Below are 25,415 nucleotides of genomic sequence, written 5' to 3' on the forward strand. Positions count from 1 at the left end.
ATATGCTTCGCTATTTTTTGTTCTAAACCTTTTTTATAGTTTGTTCTTTCATAAAAATTGATTGGGCCACAGAATTTTTGTGCAACGGAAATGGGCCACGAAAGAAGAAAGGTTGTGAAACCACTGCTCTAGGCTGAATTAAAACTGACCTAGAGACTATATTATCACTAGGGCGATTATTTTTTGACAAAATTTACACGTTAGGTCAAAATTATTTCAAGTCAGAATAGAATAAAAATGCACATAAATTCTTTTGAAAATGAAAAAAAAAACTATAAGTCAACTTTTTGAAATTGTCGTTCAGATTTTGTGAAATTTGTAGTTCAATTTAAAAAAAATGTAGTTTTGATTTATATTCAACGATATTTTAACTGTATTATATCTTCATTAGAGCAAAAGATGGTATGCGCGAGAAGAATTAACCACCGACGCCTCTCTAATTTGGACAAATGTATTGATTAGCATTTGCTATCTTTTTTCGCTTGTGATTTGCAATTGCTAATTTCCTATTTCAAAAACTGGGTCTACATTTTTCTAATTTGGCATTTTTATAGTTGTTTATCTTTTTGAAATGACAAAAATATCGACTGGGTATTATTTTTATGAGCTTCCCATTAACCTGAAAAATAACTGATTTGTGTTGGACCGGTAATCAGTAAAACATCAAGTACGTGTGATTGACGACGCCAAGACACTAATGCAGTACGTTAAACAACAATAGGTTATTTAAATCAGTGAATTTTTAAAAGGTCAAAATTTTGTCAAAATAAATTATTTTTCGGTCAAAATTTTAATTTTTCAGGGCAAAATTTCCAAGTGTTTTGGTCAAAAAATAATCGCCTCGATACATTTTCCATCAAACTTGTTTAAAACCAAATATAAGCCCTAATGTTTTTTATGGATTTTGACAGTGTTGTAACAAGTCATTTTAAAATGACGTAAGTCCCAGTAAAGTCATTTGTAAAATAACTTAGGCCAAGCCAATTCTTTTTGAATAAATAATAATTCCAAGTCATCAGTTGCGCAAGTCAAGTCATAGTTAGAGCAATTCAACTAAAATTCATGTCGTTGCCATCACAATAAACTGGTAAACTATTAAAATTTTTAAACTTCTACGGTTATGAACAATTGAAGAACATCATCGTTGAAAAAATGCATTTTGATAAAGGCCAGCATAGACCTCGAGATATGTAATTTATTTTAAGTTTCCCACTTGAAAAGTTTTATTAAATTGTCTCCACCAAAACGTTTAAACGTAAAGAGCCACACTTTTTCTCGAAACTTACTTTCCCAATTATTATTACTATCCTTGCGGTTTAAAATACAGACTTGGTTATTTTTGCTTTGACAACAAAATATATGGAAACTAACGTGCACTAAAAGCGTCAACAAAACTACAAACGGGGCTTATCTGGAGTGTTAATATCTTTCCTTTTCTTTTAACATTTAGCCGATGACGCTTTAAGAAATGTAACGACTTACAATTTATGTCCTGGTTTACCTTTCTCTAAACGATAAAAAAACGTTTAACAAGCAAAAATTAGTTAAAGCTGAAACAAGTGTTATTTGTATAGAAATTGAAATATTTTTAAGTAAGAATTAAGAAAAAAGCCTGAAACAACTAAAATTTCAACAAAAAGCACGACATGTTTTTAATATTGCCCCTTTCACAAAAACAAACAATGAAATACAATTATTTTTACAAGATCAAAATATTATAAACTGATACTTAATCAAGGGGAAGGAATTAAATGCAATGCCCCAAAATAAAGTATTATACCTCTTTAAAAAGTTCCGTCAATAACATGTAAAAACAATTAATCAGAAAACAAAACTTTCAATAAATACGATGTTGAAATGGGTAAAATTTATCTTAGCATTTTTGGCCCAAACAATGAACAACAGTAAGCAGTTGTTACACAATATAAACGTAAAAATTATCTGCAAAGAAACACGAAAATCTTGGGAAAGCAATTGGAGTTTAACCTTAAAATTATCCTTAATGAGTCAAACATTTTTTATCAATTAATCAGTTTTGAAAATGCAAGATAAAGAGGTCAGGGTTATTGTGTTTTCTATATATCTTGACACAAACATTGTCACTGATATTATAACGAAGTCTTAAGAATGGGTTCAAGCCTTGGCCTTGGTGTAATTGATATGAAGTTCAGGCTTAACGTCGCACACCAGTTCCAGGACGCGATCGATCACAACTTGTTTGTGCGTGGCAGCCTGCTGCGCAAGTTGATACACAACCGTCTCTTGGTGTTGGTCCATTTGAACCTTCACGTCATCTCGTGAGCCGAGAATCTAAAGAAAAAAGTGGAAAATTATTAAAGATCGGCTGATATCATTTTTTTGGACCGATACCAGATACCGATTTTTTATATACTTTTGTTTAAAAAATGGGTAACTTGTTTGTTGTACAGTAAAAATTATATCATATTTTCTTTTTAAAATATCGGCCAACATTTAGCGATACCGATATATCATTGGAGGCTATCTCTAAAAATTATATTCAGCCCTGGTAAGACTTAAAGCAGTTAAAATTTGAGAGTGGATCAGGGTTATTCCACTCGGTTAAACTGTGATAACATAACATCATTGCATTTAAAAAAAGAGTGGCTGTTTTAAAAATAAGTGTCTTAAAAAAACAAATTGTTTATCAAAGATTGACCGATATTACTTTTTTTGAGCGCTACTGGTATTTCTGCTTATTTTTGTCAACCGATACCGGATACCGATTGACTTCTATACCTGGATGTGGTAATATTTAAATAAAATGAAATCTAAAATATATATTAGATAAATCTTTTTTCCACAAATCTTTACATGATGTTAAACGCGGCAACAGAAATTTTACAAATGCAAACCAAGGACAAATTTGCAAGTTAAAAAATAGGAATTTTTTATATAAAGTTTATGCAATATTTTGTTTTTGTAAAATATTGGCCCAATTTACTGTCACGATATAGATCGGTAGGAGAGGAATATTAAAAGATATTAAAGGTAACCTATATATCGGTATATTTCTGTTCTACTGGTTATCTAATGGAAAAAAATTGTTTGGCAGTTTTAAAACAGTCAACAAATAAATGACATATATCATTCCCTGTCCAGGTGACACGGTGGTTCACCAGATGTATACAATTGTCATTTATTAACTAGATCTTTCACACTGATATTGAATGTCTGATTTATTAGTTTAACAAGTGACAAGGGTATTCCATTGTAATTGGAGGTGGGAAAATACTTTTTTTTATTTGCCAATCTTGAATTGAAAGAGCTTTTTATATCTAATAACCACAGGAGATTCATCATTGAATTGATCATAAAGCATTTTTAAAGGTAATTTCCATATTTTGTACAATTTTTTAGTGAAATTGATTTGTTTTATGTAACCTGAAATATTAAAAAAAGCAATTCTTGATGGGAAGATAACTTACACGTTTTTCACTGTCTTTAAATTTCTGCTCTGCCTCAGCCCGGTAAGCATCAATTTCAAGTTTGGCCTGTTCCTTTGCGGCCTTCAGGCGTCTTGCCTTGGCTAGAAAAAAACAAAAGCAAAAAATTAAAATTATTTAACAAAACTTTTCAAAATAAGCTAACAAAATCTATTCAAGAACATCAAGGTAAAACAAAAAACATTGGCCCTAGAATCCTACCAGTTTTTTTACAGTAACAAAACGAGTTTGAAATTGAAAAAAAGAAATAAATAAATATAATGATAATAACCACTCGAACACAAATCCTAACTTGCACCCCAAGCCGAATATTGATAGCAATATAAACCCCTGGATGAAAATGTGGTAGGATTCTAGACCGGCGCCAAAATATTATGCAGGTCAAATTGGGTATTTTGATAGTAACAAGCTTTAAAGCAAACGACATAACACAAGGTAAGAAATGCAATATAAATCAAAATGATGTGTAATTTAACAAACAAATATTTGGAATTGTGAGGCACACTTGTTATTCTGCTTAACGTTGTTACTGTTTTTAACTTTTAACATTTAAATACATTGAATTTTGGCGTGTCTTTAACAACGTAGTATTAACTAGAAATTACTTTTTCTGGCCTCTGCAACTTTTTCGGATGCTTTCTTTTCCGCAACCAACAACTGCTGGATTCCTGGTGTTTGACTTGCCATAACTGTATATTGTTTAAATACCTAAATATGCAATTATAAAAGTTACGAAAACTTGGAACAATTCACTTCCAACAAACCAAAGCAAAAAATCTAAACACCGGCAAGTTTATGATTTTTATGTCATGTGACGATCAACTGATCAATTTTCTGGTAACCGGTCCTCCGGTTAATCTTTTAAGAGATTTTTACGAATGATTTTGATAAGACCTCTGCAATGAGTCCTCTTTTGATTACGACAAACAAAATTTAAATATTTATCAGTTAAAGTAATCTAAAGAAGATAGTTGTTAATGATAATTTTGATCAGATTAATCTTAATAAACCAGCATTTCCATTTGCAAATGGTAAATATATTTAGAATAATTTCAGAAAAACTAATGAATATTTTCAATTATTTTCGGAGTTGAACTGAATGATTTTTTTGTGTTAAAATTATCTTAAGGAAAAAAATAAAAACTTTGGATTCTAAGCAATAAACTTGGGGTTTTCCCAATGAATATAAAACAAACTAAGATCATTGATCCGTGTCGAATGGTTTCAATTGAATGATTTTGCGTCAAAACTTTGTTATTGTTTATTTTTTGCAAAGTTAATAAATGACCGACGAAAAATGTTTACAAATTCGCAATAAGAAGGTTCATAATTTCTAGAAATCCCTATGAGCCGTTTATGTTACGTAACATTACACGACGATCTTCATGTTAATTTGTTATCGTGGTCACTGGTCACGTGAAACGACGTCATACTATGTTTGTTATTTTGTATTAGAGAGGCTTGATGGAGTAATGCTAGAGCTGTGAGTAGTTCTTCTTCCGTAAAACCGAATACATGTCTGTATTTTACTTTATTCTAGCTCTTGCAGCTAATTACATAACCTTAAAACTATATTTTGGCGTTACACTCTGCATTGTTTGTATAAGTAACAGGTGCACCCTTGACATTTGTTTTAAGCAATCTGTCTTGTGTGCAGACCCTAATAGATAAATTAGCGCTGAACTAGAATCCTATCACTTTTAGTTTACAGTACCGAAACCAGTTGTCAAAATTCAAATTGCACAGAAGAAATAAATATATGGTAGAATAAATATAATAATGATACTTGACCAGCCCACTGCAGGAAGTATGGCAAGTGCACCCGCAAGAGTTTTTCAACCCTTCAAAAGTGCACCCCGAAAAAAATATGAACCCTGCCCAAATGTGTGAAACGCCTGTGCACCTTTATTTAGCACATCGGCATAAGTTTACATTGCAATTTATGCAATAAAGAGTGCATCAGAAAATCATAAAGTGTACCCAGAAATTTAAATTCTACCTGAGGTGCCCTTTTTTGACCTTTGTTGCACCTTGTAACCTAAATTTTTTTGGACGTGCACCTGCAAGATCTTGTCTATCTGTCATAATTATCGGTAATTTGGCCAAACGCTAACTTACACCTTGACGAAAATAATGTTTGTAATGGTTACCTCACCAAATGAATTGTTTGTAAACTTATATTTACATTGTATGGGGTATTTAGTTTTAGGGATTCAGAACATTTGGTGTGCATAAAATTTGTGAAGTTACTATTAAACCAGATGGCTGTTTTCAGCTTGCAACAATACATGATTATTGGGGTTAGCGTTTGGCTGGTCAAAGTATTAGATTTTTTAAAGGTTTGCATAATTTCAATAATATTTTTCGGAAATCAATTTAAACTATCTTGTTAGCCGAGTAAATAGCCTCAGGAGGTGCATAATAAGCTATCTGATCACATACTCTTTTACGCTTGCACCCAATAGTGACTATATATCGATTTAAACTACTTTGTTGTCCTGGTAAATAGGTTTTTTTCAAAATTTTAAGGTAGTTTCTATTTAACCACATAACGCACTGTAAAAATTAGCAGTGCACACCTGAGATCTCAATGTAAAATGCCATAAAATCCTGGCTGGTATACTTTAACTGAATCATTGCAGTTTACATAGATTTCTAGCTTTTTGTTTTAGAAAATAAAATGTCATTTTTCAAAAGCAAGAAGCAAAGCAAAGAAGCGCGCAAGCGTTACGAAAACAAACTCATGCTTGCCAAAACAAGTCCAGAGCACATGTTTGATCTAAGCGAGTGTGAATTGGCAACAATTCCGTATGCAGTGTTCACACAATGCAGAGTTCTGTTGACTGAAAGTTTAATTCTTCATTCAAACTGGTTAAAGACGATCAGTCCAACAAAGGATGGAGGAAAACTAACTGATTTCAGCAGATTAAAGGTACAACAATTTATTTTTAGATGGGGTAAAAATACAAATTAACCTATGTGTTATAATAAGCAGAGCGATTATTTTTTGACTGAAAAAATGAGAAAGTTTTACTTTAGTTTCAAAATTTTTTACAAATGTTGTCCTAAAAATATTTTTTAGACAAAGTTTAACCTATGATAGGAATACAAGGATTTAAACAACGCGTTATAGCATGAAGCACTGCATTAGTGTCTTCTTGCACCGTCAGTCACCTGTGTTTTTTTACTGACAACCGATAAAACACAAATCCATAGGGTTTATGTTTAACTCTTGAAAAAGAGACAAACAGCTGTAAAAATGCCAAAGAAAAACAAGACGATGTTTTTTTTAAAGTAAACAGGTCAAACGAAGAAGTTATAATACAGTTTAAATGTGTTTCAAAACATAATTTAGATAAAATTGCAAACTAAATGACAATTAGAAAACGCTTAATAAAGTTTTTGTTAATTTTCTAAAGGAATAATTTTGACTTGAAACAATTTTAATAAATTTTGACCTAAAGTGCAAATTTTGACAGAATTTTTATGCTTTTTAAATAAAAATAATAATCGCCCTAATTATCTATTATTTATGTGTTAAATTTGTTTTTTAATTATTTTTTTAGGATTTTAATTTTATTTAACATTTTTTAGATATTAGATTTGCACAATAACAAGCTGAAAACCCTTCCTACAGACTTGGGTGTGATGAATAATCTACAGGTTTGTTTTAAATCTTTTACAAGAACATTTACCTTTTTTATATAATTGATATTTTTCATATAACAGAGTGTTGCTCTTCCACCAGAATATTTTCATGTTTAAATATGTAGAAATATACTGTTTGTTTTGTTGAACTATCGCATATTGATTTATTATTGCTTTCAATAGTGGGATCGAAATCACTGCTGAAAACAAACATAAAATTTAAATAAAGAATATTTTTTTAGATTTTAGGAGTTATCTTATTGAATATTGTGTTCAAGTTTGATACCTAAAACAAGTAATTTTTTTATAGGTGCTTAACATTGAAAATAATCAGCTGACAGAATTGCCAGCCTCCATTGGTGATCTGAAGCAGCTGCAAAGTCTCCTAGCTCGAGGTAAGGATTTTTCTAATGGGTCAATGGTTTGCATGTGTTTGTAAAATTCCAAGTCGGGTGAAAAATCACACTAAATGTGATGGTTAGGTTTTTAACTTAACCGTAGAACAATATATTGTATCTCTTTTCCCTTTTTAAATAAGGGTGTTATATATATTAGGTTTCCAAAACTAAAGTTATTGTTTTTTGCAGATAATCTGTTAAACTGTCTGCCGAACACTATCAAAGGACTCTCTTCTCTTCGCACCTTGGATATTAGCGGAACAAACAAGGTTTACTATCTTCCCAAGACCTTATGCCATGTACAAACTCTTGAAGCTCTCATGTTGTCAAACCCAGCACTGATGGAATACCCCCCAGCAAGTAATTATTGGCTGTGATTTTTTTTCTAAACTTAGGATTTTTCCAGAAATAAAATAAATTTTAATTAAAAATTAATGATGTGCATGCAAACCTAATTTTACACTAATTTTGTTATATACATTCGGGATTGATGGGTATTGGTGTTTACTTTAAGAAAAAAATAAGTGCAGGACTCAAATGTTCATAATTGCTAATAACTGAGTTAAATTGCCATAGGCGTAAAATAGCGATTGTGGGCACTAACAGGCAAGTTGTGCGACTCAAACGAATTGCTAAAAACATGGTTAGGTTAAGTAGGGTACAAGTAATTCTGATTATTCAGCTATGGTCTTCTAAAGCGTTGGTACACGTTTTTAAGAAAATGCCATTTAAAAAAATGAATTTATCAAATTAGACATTTTGTGCCTAAATTTGCTAGTTGCTAAATAATCAAAACCTATAATTGCTTATATTGTGTAATTAAAGTTTTATCTGACTTTATGAGTGTACTTATGATGTCATTTTTATCTCTAGTAGTACTTTGCAACCCATTAATAATGACCTAAGTCTACAAGATTTGGTACTTTAATTTTATATATATATATGTCAAGTTAAGTTGTCAAATTACAATTAAGATTTTCTTTTAATTAGGGTTGGCAAGCCTGTCAATTGACCGGTCAATTGACCGCATGTTATTTAACCGGTCAAATACTCATATTAGATTCAAATGTTGTAAATTTGAGTTTTTAATAATCTTGGTTGTAACTTTTTATAACAATTCAAATATGAAATGGTAGGTTTACCTGATACAAACACATGTTCTGTGGTAATAACGCACACATGTTCTGTGGTAATAAAGTGTTTGTAATAGCAAAGTAGATTTATTTATTTAGAATAAATGTACCTATATGATGAATCGCGTTTGTAATAAAAGAAAATACTAGTTGGGGTATACCACAATCTGAGGATACTTAGAAATTTAGAAGAACTAAATGCCTTATCTCCCATGGACCCTGGTGATGATTTAGAACAGTGTGGTCCAACTGCAGGCCCTTGGCCCGCAAGTTACGCTTTTTTGGCCCGCAAACTGATGTCAGCTTTGCTTCCATCTAGCAATATCACTTCAATTTTTGTTATTGTAATTGACAAAAAAAACTTTGTGAATGATCCTTTGTGATTTGTAGCACCACTAAGCAAAAGTGTATAATATCACATGTAATGAAACATTTATCGTATTGCGTTAACTTAAATTGTGTTGCTGACCGTAGCTGAACAAAGGTGTAAATTTCATAAAGTTAATATATATGCCATAAGCATAGGCTATGTATAAAGCAATAAGACTAAAAATCGCTATTGAAAATATTGCCCGCAAGATAAAAAAAAATAGTTTTTGGCCCGCGATGAAAATATGTTGGACCACGCTGATTTAAAAAATTCAGAGTGACAAAAGTTGTGATGAGGAGTAAAAATATTTTTTACTGATCTATTTACTTGTTGTTAAATCTCGGTAATAAACTTGTTGGCTTAACTTGGTGGTTGTAGTAATTGGTAAAAATCACTACAATACTGCTATAGTATTGCTTGCAAGATGGGCATGGTTTTGCAAAAAATCTTATTGATAGTCAAAAAATTTACAAACCATTGCACTTGAGCCAAAACGTTTGTATATTTATTTAAAGTTAAAATCAAGGTTTATTTTTAACTTCAAGTGCATTATGATAGTGTGTTTAGTATTTGACCAATATTTGACCAATTTAACGAGTATTTGACCGGTCAATTGACCGGATTTTATTTGACCGGTCAAATGCCCAACCCTACTTTTAATTAATAAGAATAAAATATAAAATATTTTATTTGCTTTATATAGTGGTTGCTGTGGAAGGGTTGGAAGCTATTCAGAAGTGTATTTGCAAAGGTAATAACCTATTGCTACTGAACTTGAAACATTGCAGATTTATAAATCATTCTAACAGTGTCTTATACATACAAGGAAATTCTCACTTAATGGGGACCACATTTTCATTTTAAAACAGAGCATACCTTCTGTATTTGTTAACAATTTGTACTAACATTTTAGTTTAGCTTTTATTTATAGAATACAGATTAGACAGTCTTGCTTTTCTAAAAGTAGTTACTTATTTAAAAAAAATCATAATTTATGCCCACACAAGTTTACTATTGGAATTGTAGAAATACAGCATTTTAATAAATTTTATAAATAGGTTTTAAATAAAAATATACCTCATTAAGATTAAAAGTGTTCAAACATTGTTATCTTATAGAACAGTGGTTCCGAAACCTTTCTAAATATTTGGCCGTTGTATTTATTTTGATATTTTGCAGTGCTATAAAATTTCAAGGGTCAGTTGAGCCATGTTTGTTGTAGTACACTAGTGCAATCACGATTCTTTCTAATGTAACAACTTTCTAACTTATGCAAATGATTCGCTGATAGCAGGTAGTGGACCCTCTGAAACTGCTGCACGGCCCCCAGTTTGTTCGCGAACCCCAGATTGGGAACCGTTGTTATATAAGGTTTTTTTAATTCCATTTTTAACCCCAAACAAATAATAAAAAAGGATGATTTTTTTTCTGTTAGATTGTGGAATAGAATACCTTCCCCCAAGTACTGCATTAGCAAGTGTGATTTCAACACAAAATGATGGACCCACCAAAACTTCAGTCGATAACAGTCTTGTTAGCTCCGTAAGTTAGTAGATATAATATAGTTTTGTTTATGTTTGCTGATGGTTTCTCTTACTTGTTGAATGATTTTTAAAAATGCACAAAAGTTATTTTATCAAGATGGCCAAGAGTGCTATTTTTCTGATAAGTTGCTATTGCTTAAAATATATGCAAGTCTCAGGATTTAGTTTTCTGAACTTGACAATTTACTCTTTTTTGGGGTTGACACAAATGTGATGTTACCACAACAGAAAACATAAAATAGTTTGCTGGCTCTCTAATAAATGTATTTAAGTTTTACATGACAAAAAATAATTAGGCTAGCACTGCTTTTACTAAATCATCAGAAACATTTTATCCTAATTTTATTAAATGTCTTTAAATCATTTTTTTAGTGTAAGGCCTTTGTTTATCTTTTATAAATGTTAATTAATCCAAACTCAAAACAACTGTAATTTTTTACTAATACTCCAGCATGTGTTTTTACCCATTTTTGTGGCCATTGCCTGTTAATATTACCGTGAACTACTATACTTAACATATCACTTTTAAGTTGTAAACTTTAAAAGTGATCATGTGAATTATTTTAATATAAGTACCGGCAATGGTGCACATGCTTTATTTGATACTTAAATAATTAAAATAAATATAAATTTACTGTTAACTTTAAACTAGTGATAAGTCAAAAAAATCAATAGAAATAATTTAGTACAATACAATAACGTTATGTGAGGTTAAAGTTTGGTTGAATTACGAGTAATATTTATTAACTGCTTCCAACAACAACAAGACATTATAATTGTTTTTATCTGTTGAGATGTAAAACTTTCAACTCTGCAAGACTTATAAATAATTCAAAGGTTTTCTGCTTTGTCTTCTCACATATCTCCATATCTCTTTAGGTCACATTTTTCGAAAAGTTTTTTTATTGATATAATATCAAAACAGGAATAACAATACGAGTTATTTGAGGAACAAAAAAACATCCTTAAAATATACTTGGATTTGTGATTGAAAAATACATTTGCTAAAAACAGAATAATCAGATAAATTTAAAAAATTAAATAAAGCCTTAAATATTAAATTTTTTTCATTTTTTTGGTTAGGAATTATAAATTATGATTGCTACTTTTTTATAACTACAATAAATACACTTATTTAAGGCTTATCATCAGAACACTGTTGTTAGCGTTTACTATTTTACTTGCATGTTTTTGGCATTTTGTATCATGCTTTTTGCATTTTTTGCAGACTGCGATTGAACAATATCAACGTGCAAAGGTAATGAGGCACCTTTTGGTTTTAATTTGTCTTGCATGTGTTTTCTGTTTTTGTGTAACACGACAAAATACAACTGTTATTTATTGTGTCCACAAAACCAGCCGAAATAAAAACTGCGACTAACCCCTAAACACCTTTAAGTCCAAAATAACCTAATAATAGGCTACGCTGAATACATTTGTCGCCCTTTTATTAACTTGATTATGTTAATGCCCTATCTATCATGCTTTTATATTTTAATTTAATAGTTTTATCTATTGATATTTTCAAAGTTGCATGTTTTTGTGCTGCAACTAGAACTTTTGTTTTTCGCATGTGACAGTAAACAAGTTTTGTTTCATTAAACATTGGAAGCTATGTTAAAAAAATAGTTGTTGTTAACCGGTTTAAACATTTTTTGATCTACTACATATACTCTACTTAACAACAATGTAGAAAAATATACGTAAACGTGTTCTGTAATATTTATTGTCATGTATTTAGTTTTTTACTAACATTTTTATGTAGCAGATTTGGTATTTTTAACATTGTTTAGCTGGGAATACTTTAAACTTTAACCTTGATTTATAATATATAATATTGATATTATCTTGTAAAATAAAGTTTGGGCAAACTTTTGAAGTAAAAGTTCTTATAAAAAGTATAAAAAGTAAACGTTTTACTGCCTTGATATACAATGCAAATTAAATAACTGAACTTAAAATATATGGTTACAAAGGATGAGAAGCTAAAACAACAGCTGGAGTTAGAACGGCAATTGTCAGAAGAACAAAAGATGACTGCTCTTCTGACAACACAAGCAAAGCAGGATAAGGCTAAATCACAAGCCTACATTCGCATGGTAATAACCTTGATTAGTTTAGGTTTCTAAAATTTAAACATATATTGAACATACTTCAGTAATTGTTGGTTTAAAGCAGCTTCAGAAGGGCTAGATCTTTCATTTCATAAGCAAAGCAGGATAAGGCTAAATCACAAGCCTACATTTGCATGGTAATAACATTGAATAGCGCTTGATCACAGTTGTTAAACACATATGTGTGTTAATCTTTCATTGAAAAATGATATGGTACTGTAGATCCCCTTCAATGTGAAGTTGCTTGTACTAACAGAATGTAGCAAGCATTGTCGCAATGGTTGTTGCTCGACTTGCTATCCCTCTGAGCCTGTTTAGCTCAGTTGGTAGAGCGACGGTCCCAGCATGCCCTAGGTCGTGAGTTCAAACCTCACTGCAGTCCAGTTGTTTTTTAGCCGGTTTTGCTTTCATCATTGGTCGACAGATTCGGTGAGTCTGCAATGGTTTTTGGTGTACTTCATTAAAAATAATATCGAAAACTAAATGGCCTCATTACACTTAAGCATATTAATACTACTTTAAAAGAAAATTATCGAATGCTTCTTGCATTATTTAAAGCTATGGTTTTGTTTGCTTTTAACTTATTTGATAACGTTTCTTGTTTTTTAAGGAATCGGTTAAATTCAACCAAACTTTGCAAGAACAGCAAGTCAAGAAAGATAAGGAGAGAGCTGGAATGATAAAGATGCTTAAGCAAGGTGTGTCTTTAATACACTATGCATGAATCTGTAATGCAGCTTGAGAATAAATTGCAAAGCCAAAAATGTCTTATTATCAAGATGATGTTGATCTACTCGACATTTTTAGCTTTGCAATTTATTATTATCAAGGTCTATCTTCACAATCACACAACTTTAACGTTTTTTTATTTCTATATTTCTTTTACATTGTCATTTTCATTATTTAACAAACCGCCCTTCTGTCCAGAAAATTATTTTGTTTCCACTTGTTTCCTAGGCTTTTTGCTGTTTTTTCTCCTCCATTAAACTAAGCAAACTTTTAGTTTAATATTGACTTGTATTTAATTCTTTTAGTTGAACAAGAAGCCAACAGCCTTCTGGAGAAATTACTCCAGGACAAGTCCAGGTAACTACCTCAATTATTCATAGATATGCATCAACAGTTGTCGATATATGGATTTGCCAACGTTCCAGCCAGTGACTTAACTGTAAAGTTTCTAAAACGAAAATATGACACTTCAAATCTTTTGTCCGTAGAAAGTAGGAGTGTTGTAAACAAGTCATTTTTAAATACCTTAAGTCCCTGTCAAGACAGTTTTTATTGCAAAAGTCTCAGTCAAGTCATAATTAAAACAATTTAATCCAAGTCATGTCATAAAAAAACATTGGTAAACTGGTGTAATTATGAGCAACAACTCAACTAAAAAACACAACATATAGCAAGTAATTTTTTTATGTGCACAACTTACATAAATAACCAAATTTTATAAAACAAAGTTTCAATAAAAACACTTTATTTCAACCCAAGTTATTTATCCAAACTATCTAAGTTAAATCAAGTTATTTTGCCAAGTTATTTGAAAATAGTGACTTAACTGGTGATTACAACACTGGAAAATCACGGTTAAAATTAGCTTAAGTAGGAAACATGGGCGTTTCTTTTCTACTACCCAAATGTCTTTTTTACAAGAATTTCTTCGATGTCAACATCAGGGGATAAGGGGTAAGAAATTACTAATTGCTTCTAATATTTTTTATTTACGCACTTAGGGGCCCGCTTTTAAGAATAACGCTTTGCACCCTTTTTTGATAGTGGCTGATTTGCGCAAGCGGTGTAAATTAGAGTTAAGTTGTTCGACCCGAGAATTTATTCGTCTACAGTGCCTTGCATGTGCATTTATTTGTTGTACTGTTTGCTTGATTCACTGAATGCAAACAAGGGACAACATTTTTTAAGTAATGCTGATTTTTCAGAACGCTTTATGGTTTGACCAGAACCTACATCCATAGGTAACAGTGTCCAATTGGTGTTTACATTTTAAATGCTGGCAACACTCCATATTTCATATCTAGGGCGTTTAATAGTTTTTGAAGTGTCACAACGATTCGAATGTAGAGATAATCCCACAATTTATGTAGTTCGAAAGTATTTGCTAAAGGTAACTTGTGTGTAACATCCAGTATTGTAATGTCAAAGACTTGACTTAAGTCACTGTTTTCAAATGACTTGACTTGACTTAAGTATTCTGAACAAAATGACTTAACCACCAATTTTAATAGTTTAATTTTTTTGACAAGGACTTGATTTGCAATTAACTTGCTCTAATTATGACTTGACTGGGACTTAAGTCATTTCAAAATGACTTGCTTACAACACCAGTGGTACCGCCCTACATTGCAAACGGCAATAGCGCTAAGTATAAATAAACTACCAAAATGCTGGTATTAAAAGCTGAAGACAAACTCTATCAGCACCTTTAATTTTTTCAGCTTTTTTTTTTAGGTAAAACGCAAACCATTTTATCGCAAAAAAGCTAAATGCAAACTGTGATGCAACAATGGGACAGACGGTGTAACCTAAATGTAATCGCGATTGACGTAATGCAAATTGAAAACACGCCAATGATTCCATTAGAAACAGCAATATACATACGTTATACCTAGTCGGTCTACTTGACAATGGTGTGCAATATCCAACCTGATTCATAGCCGGCGGGCTAAAAGTTGCACGCCTCTGATTTCTAGTTTTCGCAATTAATGTTTTACGATGCACAATCCATTTTTGAGATTGTAATTTAAGAGTGTCGAAATTTCATGTTTATAAGTGCCCAAATTTCACGTTTAAAATTACCCGCACTACATACCAGGTTTCATAGTGACAACACTACTTATTTCATATTGTCTGCATCACTGTGTATGTTACACAATATTCGCACTACATACTACAGGGTCACCAAGTGTTTGAATCTTTTAAAGTCTTTAAATTATTTGCGAATTGAAAAGGTATTTGAAAAACCCTATACTTTCCAAAAGTCTTTCAACAATCTTTGAATTTCTTTTATGTAAAGCTTGAGTTATATTTATAGAAAGTCAACCATTTGTTATTGTTTTTGTTATTGGCCATGGCATTTACACTGTTTTCAAAAGTTGAATGTCTTCATATTTTTTTCATAAATTATGTGGCCATTTTTTGTGTCAAAACTCGAATTCATTATCTAGATCAGTGGATCCCCAACTTTTTTGGCTCGTGACACACTAAACAAATCTTAACAATTTCGCGGCACACTTTTTAACAGAACAACGATAGAGTAATTTTACAATCGCCCTTAACACATAACAAACGATATGCAAAAGTCTCAAAATTATTAATTTGTAATGAATTGTGCGTATTTAAGTCTAAAATGCTTGCGTGTATGCCATTGGTAATACAAATACTCTATTTTCCGAAATTACAAGAAGTTTCGCGGCACACTTGACAATCGGCACACAGTTTGGGAATCGATTTTGCTGTAAAACAAGAAAAACGAGTGTGATACCGTTTTTATCATCAAAGCGTGTGGCCTAGAATTTAAGAGTGTCAATACTCACTACTAATTATGTTTCCACGCTGCGTAATTTCCCACTTATGATGAGGCACGGTTGAGCGAAAGCTTGTCTAGATTTTACTAAAATTTTGTTAAACATTGCCATCTTATTTTGACATTTAGAATTAGACAAAAACGGATAAATAAAGATCATTATATAGTGTCCACGCTGCGTATTTTTTAACATATAATGAAAGCACAATTGTGCGAAATCTTGTTAAGATTTTAACACAATTTGTCGTTCAACAGTGGCATGTGATTTTAAAATTTAGAATTAGACGAATACGTCTACCAACAAAGATCATTATTTTCGTATTTTCACACATACTCCCATTCTTTTAAAGCTCGGACCACCAGCGTAAACTCTTGGAGGAACTGGAGAGCCAAAGACTTCAACAGGAGGAACTATTCCGCGTATCAAAGGAAGACCTCGACCAACAGAGGAAAGATGAGACCTTAGGTTGGTAAACTTTATTTTTTTTAATTGAGACTTTTTTCCAGGGATGTCCGGTGATGTTGGATCGAAGACGATACCCGAAGTGGTAGTATCGGTACTCGTCCGATACTAGTTTGGTGTTTGGTATTGGTGCCGAACCATACAAATTAGGCTTTTCAACCGTGATCTGCGATCCAAGGCATTAGTACAAGCCTGAAAATTAATGAAGAATAATAGGTTAACAAATAGAGGCAACTAAACTTATTTAATATCAAATTTTGTCTGAACTTAAAAATGTTGAACGTTTTGATTTTGGTGGACAGTGCGTATTCATTGGATAAATGTGAGCTCTTAGTTAACAGCTTTTGTCTGTTATCACTGAGCCAACCATTTCGCCTTTTAAAACTGTATTTTCGCACCTTTGGGATAAACGTAACAATAATTAAAAAAAATGCATAAAACATAAAAAAAAAAACATAGTTTGGAGATTCTTTGGCAGTGTTTATATGACAATTCAGGGATATTTTAATAAGTTTTGGTTGGCTTAGACTGTGCTACAGAAATTATCTTGAACATTTATTGATAACTTGGTAAAATTCCAAGAGCGTTTTGACGCCCAATGAGAAATCCAGGGCGTCTAAAACGCTCTGCACACCCACGTTCGGCGCCTAGGTTTCGGTACATCTCTAGACATATCGATCTATCTCTACCATACATTGGTCTTCCGTCATATTAAACCACAAACCCCTCTTCTGGTAAAAAAAACTGAACGCAAACAAACCTCTCTTTCCTGTATGCAGCTGCAATGGAGCTGATTCTTGCCGAGAATGCTCAGTACGGAACAATGATCAACCGATACCTGGGTGAAAAGAACCTGGCCATGCGAAAAGCCCAGCAGTCGATTGGAAACGACGCCACTCAGATGAACGAGCAGATTGAGAGGCAGGGAAAAACTCAAGCGAAACTGGTTAAGCAGATTTTGGAGGAGGTGGGTGGTCAATAGAAGGCAGTTAGCGATGTGCGAAATTTTGCGCTGAAATTTTGCGATCCGGACCGATATAATGACGTCATACTATGGTCGAAAAGTAATTGTAATGGTAATAATTTTTTATGAAAAAATGCTTTTGCGTATAGAAACGATGTTGAAAATGTATTAAGAGTTATTTGATACGTTTAAAATGTACCTACTTCTGTATGAGCTTTGAAATTCTTACTACGTCTAACTACAACCTCCAACCATTATCTTAAGATTTATTCGAAACGTTCAAAATGCTACCTACTTTAGTATGGGCTTTGATATTCTTATTAAGTCTTACTACAACCTTCATAATTCTATAAACTTCGAATTCAGAATTTTAGTCTTCGCAAAACCACCAGAACATAATAGGAAAATTATGAAAAGTAAGGCGCATCATATTCACGTTCGACAGATTCGTTTTACTATATTCACGAAATGTGATCTAATCTTTCCCAGGAGCAACTTCAGAAGGAGGCCTTTTCTGTGCTGATGTTCCAACGCGACGCCGTCCAATCACGACTAATGGATGAGATCGGAAAGCTGGAGAGGCAGCTCACCAATTTGTCGCTCGTCGAAGTCAAGAAGAACAAGCTCAAAATGGATGAAGATCAGGTGCATGATTATAAAACGTTACGGAGTTGTTTGTGTGTCGCTTAAAACGGACTCCAGTTTTAAGATCGAAATATGAACAACATCAACTTCGTAAAAAAAAAACAGTTCGGAATAAGATCAAATTACGACTAATACCTACTAGTCGCAGTACCGTCTAAATCGGAATAAGTTCTAAACCCATCGGAACAAGACCTAAATGGTCAAATTCGGGCCTAAACAATTTTTTACCCACCCCCAAACCCTACCTCAAGTACATCACTAACTCCCCTAATTATGTGAACCCTACCCATTAACCACCACTATCTCTAGACAGTGTCAAATTATCCGGTACCAAAACAGCGACGTCTTATCGGCGCCGTTCAAACTAGGGCGAAAAAACGTCAAGACCAAACCGCCAGTGGCTCCCGATCGTCCCATACCCTCTCCCTATACAGTTTCCAATGCTCTTTGTCCATTCAGGCCTTATTCCGATGGTTTATGTCTTATTTTAACGATTTAGATGTTATTCTGTCGTGGGTATTTTTCCATATTTGGCTTTATTATGTCGTCGGTGTTAATACTATGGTATTATAGATTTTATTTATTTATTTTTTTTATACCTTATTGTGTGTTTCCCCTTAAAAGTTCATTTCGGTTTTAAGGTTCTGCCGTTTTTTTAAACAACTGTCTGTTCCCCTGTTTATCTGTACACTTCTCTAACAGTGCACCAATTTACTGGTCGGGCTTATTTAAAAACTTATTTATTCCACATCTTCTGAGCTGAAAAAAGTATACAAAAGTACCTATTGCTCATTGTTTACCTTTTTGCAACCCACTCAAATCGTCCAAATTCAGGAAATGCTAAAGAACATACGCAACGAATTGACCGACCTTCTGGTTCAACTCCTCAAGGAAAAGGACCGCCATGAGGAAATGATGACACAACGACTGGTGAGTAGAAATCGGCCGGTGGTGAAAATAATGAGTGCATGTAATGCGCTGTAGGGTATGTTTTAACAAAAAAATGGACTTTTGCCTTTTAAGATGAAAAATTGATCTTTTCGTGTTTTACGTTTTTTGGAAACGCAAAAGTATTTTGCATTTCTAATTATAACTATAGCGCAGGCATATTTTTTGTGCTCTAGGGCAGTGGTTCCCTACGCATGGGTCGCGACCCAAAGTTGGGTCGCCTGATTATTTTGGGGGGTCGCTTGTTTTTCAGGCAAATTGTATCTTTTCACAAAACTGGAAATCATAATCACAAAATATGAAAACTAAACAGCGAAACCAGCTGGAAGTTAAAGCTGACATGCGTGACTCTATATGCTCAAGCAAAACAACGCCTCGATTTCAAAAACTCACTGAGAGCAAGCGAGCACAACTATCTCATTAGTAAATTAATAAACATAGTTTTTTCGGAAAAAGTAACTGCTTTTGTAATGCAGTTTGTTTGCAACGCAATCTTGTATTTGCTTGGGTCGCAAGATTATACCAAATTAATTTTTTTTTCAAAATGGGTCGCCTTAAAAACGTGTTGGGAACCACTGCTCTAGGGCCTAGGCATCGCACTACATACGTACATTCGGTTAATATCTTTAACGTTCTGCTCAGGGAAAAAATGTCCTTAACTTCTTGAGCAGAGCAATTATAAAAAGCGTACAAGTCAATATATTGCGTCTGGCTTCACCCGCCTCTGCAATAACCCATGTGTTGCGTCATTATAATATTTGTGTACTCATACCTACGTAACATAACTCCATAGCTGTACAATGTACATTCTATATAGAATCGCTCATGAAGTTGCTGTCCAGGACTAAATTATGTATAAGAATTATACAGACTGATGACCACCAAGTAAATTAGTTTATAAATTTCATGTCTTAATAATACGTATAAGAAAATCAAAGCTCATATAGAAGTAGGTAGCATTTTGAAAAACATAAAACATGTTGAAAATAAATACAGAGTATTCGAAACGTTCAAAATGCTACCTCTACTTTTGTATGGAATTTGATATCCGTACTACGAATTTGATATCCGTACTAAAATCTTTATAATAAATTTTCTTCTCCTTCCAGATCGAGATGGAACAACAGCGTGAAGATGACCAGATCGACTTTTGGCTCGTACAATATCAAAAACTACTCGACACAAAACCCCAGGTTCTCATACAAAAGGTGCGTTCCGTACTCTAAACTAGAGCGAACTGCCTGTTTTCTAAGCAACGTGATTTTTTTTTTTTGTGAAAAAACAAGCGAGTCCCTTAAACGCAATTCAAAGCTTCACATGTTCTTCAATAATTAAAACATACGCATTAGCAAACATATGAAATGGTTACAAACGTTCAATATTGTGTATGAGTGTTTTTTAAATTATTTTTTAGCTTTCTGTTATGTGTCGGGAGATAAAGATCAAAAATCTTACGAGCAGTATACTTTGTTTTAATGTTTTTTTTAAATAGAAATTAGTTATCAAAACCGTAAAGATTTTTAGATTTTAGTGATACACAGGAAACTAGTATGCCCAATAAAAGAAGATGTTATATTGTTTCAAAGTTTTATAAAACAGTCATTAATTATTACTCAAATATGTTACAACGCTGTTTCAGAAAAGTTTTAGTATATATCAAAGTTTGATTTATTTAAGTTTTGCAAATTAATCTTAAAAGTTTGGAACACTATATACGGATCTGTTCATAAGTTTAATGGTGAAAATAACGGCACAAATAGACGTTAAAAGCGACATGCTTTTTTTTGCTGCGCACCTTTTTATCTATCTTTTTACGACGCTTGTTTCACACTTTTTTATCATTCTTATCATTCCTTGGTGCGACCGAAGTGTGTATAAACGGGTGCAACCGACGTGGCCTTCATATCACTGATGATGGCATTAGAAATTACCGAAACGTTTGAAAATAAAGCATGTCGCTTTTAACGTCTATTTGTGACGTTATTTTCACCATTAATCTTAAAAGTAAATCGTTACAAATGTCCATTTATGCAAAACACACGTTTGTGTCCACTTGTGAAACGTCCATTTTCCCAGGAGCACGGACTTGACGTCCAGATCGTGAAGCTGTTGCGGCGCACTGATGCGGAACATCACGTGTCCGGCTTTGCACGTCACAAGATTACCATGGACAACCTGACGTCATTGGATGACGTCAAACTTCGGTCTATCGGAGTTTTCGAGATCGGCCTTCGACAGAACATCCTGAAGTAGGAGTTATAAAAAAATTAGAAGTGATCTAACAATTTTTGAAATCACAAATAAGGAATTTAAAATTAGCACAAATTAAGCATTTAAATCGATTATTCGATTTGAAAGGAAACAACGGATCAACTAAAAACTATATTATTGTAGAACAGGGGTTCTTTCTTTTAACACGGGGCCCTTAATTATTTTTTATTTTTTGGGTTTGCGTGGAATGACGAATGACATCATAAAACAAATAGACTTTAAGCAAATAGATTTATGAGGGTTTCATGGACCACCAAATCTAGCCCACGGACCCCAGTTTAAGAACCCCTGTTTAAACAGCAGCTGTATTACAATTTCAATATTTTTTGGTATTTCTAGCGACCAGTACGTTATGAGCTCGACTTTAATAGCGCGAGCTCGACTTTAATATTTTAGGCGCGAGCTCGACTTTAATATTTTAGGCGCGAGCTCGACTTTAATATTTTACCTTTTTGTAGTGATTTTAATGGTTTCGTTTGGGTTAGGCATAATTCCTACATACAAACTCTGTTTTTTGCCAACTTTAACATTAAAACTGAAAAACTTTTCGCTCTGCGCGCGAATCTTCTAATTCCCTTTTAGAAAATCCACGGTATCACCGCCCGATTAAATTAACTTATAGATAAACGATAAATGCTATCGCCCTTTCGGACTATTTTTCATCCATATTTTATACATGATAACAGGCTATAGCAACTGATGGAGTCGAACTTTTTTTGCGCGAAACTATATTGTTTTTGCAATATTGCGGTTGTATTGTGTGTCGTTACATCTTTTGAAGCACGATAACGCAATGTTTAATATTTGCGCTTGACATTTTTTGCGTTCGACATCATACAACTCTTACAACTGTGGAGTCAATGCCCTCGCAACACGTTTGTCAAAATCAGCTCGATAAAATCAATGTGTCGAGCTCGCGCAATTTGTTGTGTGCCCAAGGCGAAACGCCTCTTCGGTTGCAGTTTAGCCAATTCGACCAAATAAAACTCAAAATTTTTCGCGCTTCGCGCGACCAACAACACCCTTCCCTATTTTCCTGTTTTCCCAGTGATATGTAATCGCAAAATGTCGAAATATTTTCATAGGGGGGCGCAAGGCATGAGAAAATTACCAAAGGGGGGCGCGACTGAAAAAAGGTTAGGAACCACTGCTCTATAACAATACTATATAATACCAGGACTAAGCAAATAGGTTCCTTTAAGTAAAGATTGACAAGCAGAAACCTGCTGCCAATGGTTTTGGTTTCCACAAAGATACGCCCTTTTATATATTAAATATATATCGCTAAACAAACTACAGCCCTTTTAAAAATATACATCTCCACTGATTCAATGTCCTTTATGTTGGGCACCTCATACTAAACCAAATGATTTTATTCCACCAGGGAAATCGAACTTCTTATCGCCAACCAGAAGCTGGTTTCCACTCCTGACGTCATCACGCCTGACGTCAGCACACCCTCTCCCCCACTTTCGCCCTCGACGTCGACCACGCCCCCTAGTGCGCCCCCAGTGGCCAGTGATGACGACATTCCGATCGAGAACGAGTGTGTGGTCTGCATGGATCAATCGGTGAGCAGCCAAGTTAAGATTTATAGTTTACGATCGACATGGCACTCATAGTAGTGTTCTAACAAGACATTTTTAATGACCGAAGTCCCAGTCAAGTCATTTGTAAAAAAACATAGTCCAAATTAAGTCAATTTTGAACTAACTTAAGTCCAAGTCAAGTCATTTTGAATAAGTCCCAGACAAGTATTAATTAGAGCCAATTTAAGTCAATTTAAAATCATTTTTTTGTCATAAAAAATACACGTTAAACTATTAAAATTGGTAAACTACTCCGATGAGCAGTAACTCAACTAAAAAATAACACTAAACGCAACATATGGCAATCAAATTGTTTTATGTGCAAAATATAAGACAAATAACTCAATTGTATACCGAAAAATGCCTAATTAAAACGCTTAATTTCAACCACAGTCATTTGTCCAAAATACTAAAGTTAAGTCAAGTCAAGTCGTTTGGAAAGAGTGACTTTAGTCAAGTATCAACTTTAGTCATTACAACAGTGTAGCTTTGGTTTCAATCTTTTGCCTGATGTTTCAAATTATACCTTTGCCTTTTCCTGAAATAACTTAAAAAAAAGCGTTAAAAGTGTGTTTTTTTTAAATAAATATAATAGTTAGACGTCTGTATACTGTGAAATAGGGCTCTAAAATCGAAGTCCACCCAAGAAAATTTTTACATTTCGTTGCTCCACGGGCACTAATGTGAAGTTTCGGATTTGATCCTCCTTTCCCTCGTAGCTTGTTTTTTATAACTTTAACGTTTCTTGTATCTCCAGAGCGACTGCGTACTTCTGCCTTGTGGTCATGTGTGTGTTTGTCACAACTGTGCCACCACGCTGCGTCAATGTCCCATGTGCCGCAAGGAAATCACACAGAAGATAAAGATCTACAGAAGCTCTTAACCCCCATATATCGCCCATAATGTGGGAGTTTTACCTGTAATTCGTTCTCATTAAACGAATGCAGTCTTGTCAGTTTCATTCCGCTAGGCCTTAGCAGTGCTTCTTAACCTTGATGACCTGTCGAACCCCTATGTTATTCTGCAAGCTTTCGTCAAACCCTTAATTTTCGCTCAGTTTTCGTTTCTTCCTCCTAGCAGCTGAAACTAGGCATAATCAAATTATAAACTTGCATTTATATATAAACTTGTATTTATATAGGGTAAATTGGCCAAACTTTCAATTTTTAAAGTTATGTGACACCTTGGCACATAAAAGAGATTCGAATTTAGCTTGAAATAACAGCATTTATGTTTCAGAGGACGTTCTCGCCGAACCCTTGAAACAGCTGCGTCCAACCCCAAGGGTTCAATCGAACCCTGGTTAAGAACCACTCACTAGGGCTTAGTACAGCGCCGTCCTGCCTTTTAACCACTGCTCGGCTGAGTAACAAATATGACTTTCCTGTCTAGGTTATTGCGTTAGTTTTAAGCAATACGCAACAAGCAGAAACAAAAAACAGTACATTTTGTGAACAGAATGGTTGGAGGTGTTAGTGTATATACAATACACGACGTTAAAAAATAAATAGAGAGTTATACGAAACATATATATAAATGTACCTACCCATATGGGTTTTCATATCCCTATACAATACGAGCTACACTTTGTTGATAATATACCTTTGCATTTAATTATTAAATTATCTTTAAAATTTCTTCTAAAATCTTAATTTGCACCTATTTTTAGCCTGTTGAACTTTTAGTGATATTGCAACTTCATTCAGTCCTAGTTTATCAGAGTACCTTTATTATCGGTAAGCAGCCCGCTGTATTACTCAAAGTTATGTTGCGCTTTTTCCTTTTTTTCTAAAGTCAAATGTTTGTTCATATGATCGCACTATTTTAATCTTTGACTTAAGTGTTTTTTATTTTGGTTCACAGCCGTAACAGTCTTATTCGAAAACTGAATATCGTGTTGACGAACTGTAATTTAATGGTGGGGAGCTTTTGCATAACTGTGCTACTACTTTGGCCTATTGTGGCACGATTTTACGACAGCTTGCCAGCTAAAACAGAATTTGTCAGCAGTGCCAACTGCTTTACAGTTTATTTCATGTATATTGTTTTCAGTTGTAAATGCGCAACTGTACCTCTGAACATAGCGCAAAATGTACTTAATTACATAAAAATAACCTATGGACAGCAATATACGCGTATCAAAGTAATACTGTACAATCTACCATAGTGTACTTATATAGTCTCACTTTATTTAAGTATGGCATTTAAAAGGGATTCCGAATGTTTAGGCAGCGTTTCTTAACCCATGGAACACAAAATTTGGTCGCCGGATGCAGTGGTTCACTTCTTAATTTGTTGAGATTGAATATGATCAAGGTTTCTCAAA

The 25,415-nt window shown here is 33.4% G+C and overlaps 2 protein-coding genes across 2 annotated transcripts; one reads left to right on the plus strand and one right to left on the minus strand.

The window, feature by feature from the left end:
• Window positions 1-1,326: 1,326 nt before the first annotated feature.
• On the minus strand, window positions 1,327-4,244 carry LOC146133651 (V-type proton ATPase subunit G-like). Its single transcript, XM_083396924.1, has 3 exons — window positions 4,070-4,244; window positions 3,447-3,547; window positions 1,327-2,310 (listed from the first exon to the last, which is right to left on the minus strand). The coding sequence occupies exons 1-3, from the start codon at window positions 4,149-4,151 to the stop codon at window positions 2,134-2,136; spliced, it is 360 nt and encodes a 119-aa protein (XP_083253050.1). The 5' UTR covers window positions 4,152-4,244; the 3' UTR covers window positions 1,327-2,133.
• Window positions 4,245-5,356: 1,112 nt separating this feature from the next.
• On the plus strand, window positions 5,357-25,415 carry LOC146133652 (E3 ubiquitin-protein ligase LRSAM1-like). Its single transcript, XM_083396556.1, has 18 exons — window positions 5,357-6,396; window positions 7,059-7,127; window positions 7,423-7,507; window positions 7,700-7,870; window positions 9,717-9,764; window positions 10,449-10,555; window positions 11,786-11,815; window positions 12,534-12,656; window positions 13,282-13,369; window positions 13,706-13,757; window positions 16,560-16,675; window positions 17,452-17,639; window positions 18,126-18,281; window positions 19,116-19,211; window positions 20,339-20,437; window positions 21,306-21,478; window positions 22,885-23,071; window positions 23,847-25,415. Exons 1-18 carry the CDS (start codon window positions 6,145-6,147, stop codon window positions 23,970-23,972), a joined length of 2,166 nt encoding a protein of 721 aa, XP_083252682.1. The 5' UTR covers window positions 5,357-6,144; the 3' UTR covers window positions 23,973-25,415.

Source organism: Ascidiella aspersa, chromosome 9, assembly GCF_963924565.1.
Source record: "Ascidiella aspersa chromosome 9, kaAscAspe10.2, whole genome shotgun sequence".
Taxonomy (NCBI): Eukaryota; Metazoa; Chordata; class Ascidiacea; order Phlebobranchia; family Ascidiidae; genus Ascidiella; species Ascidiella aspersa.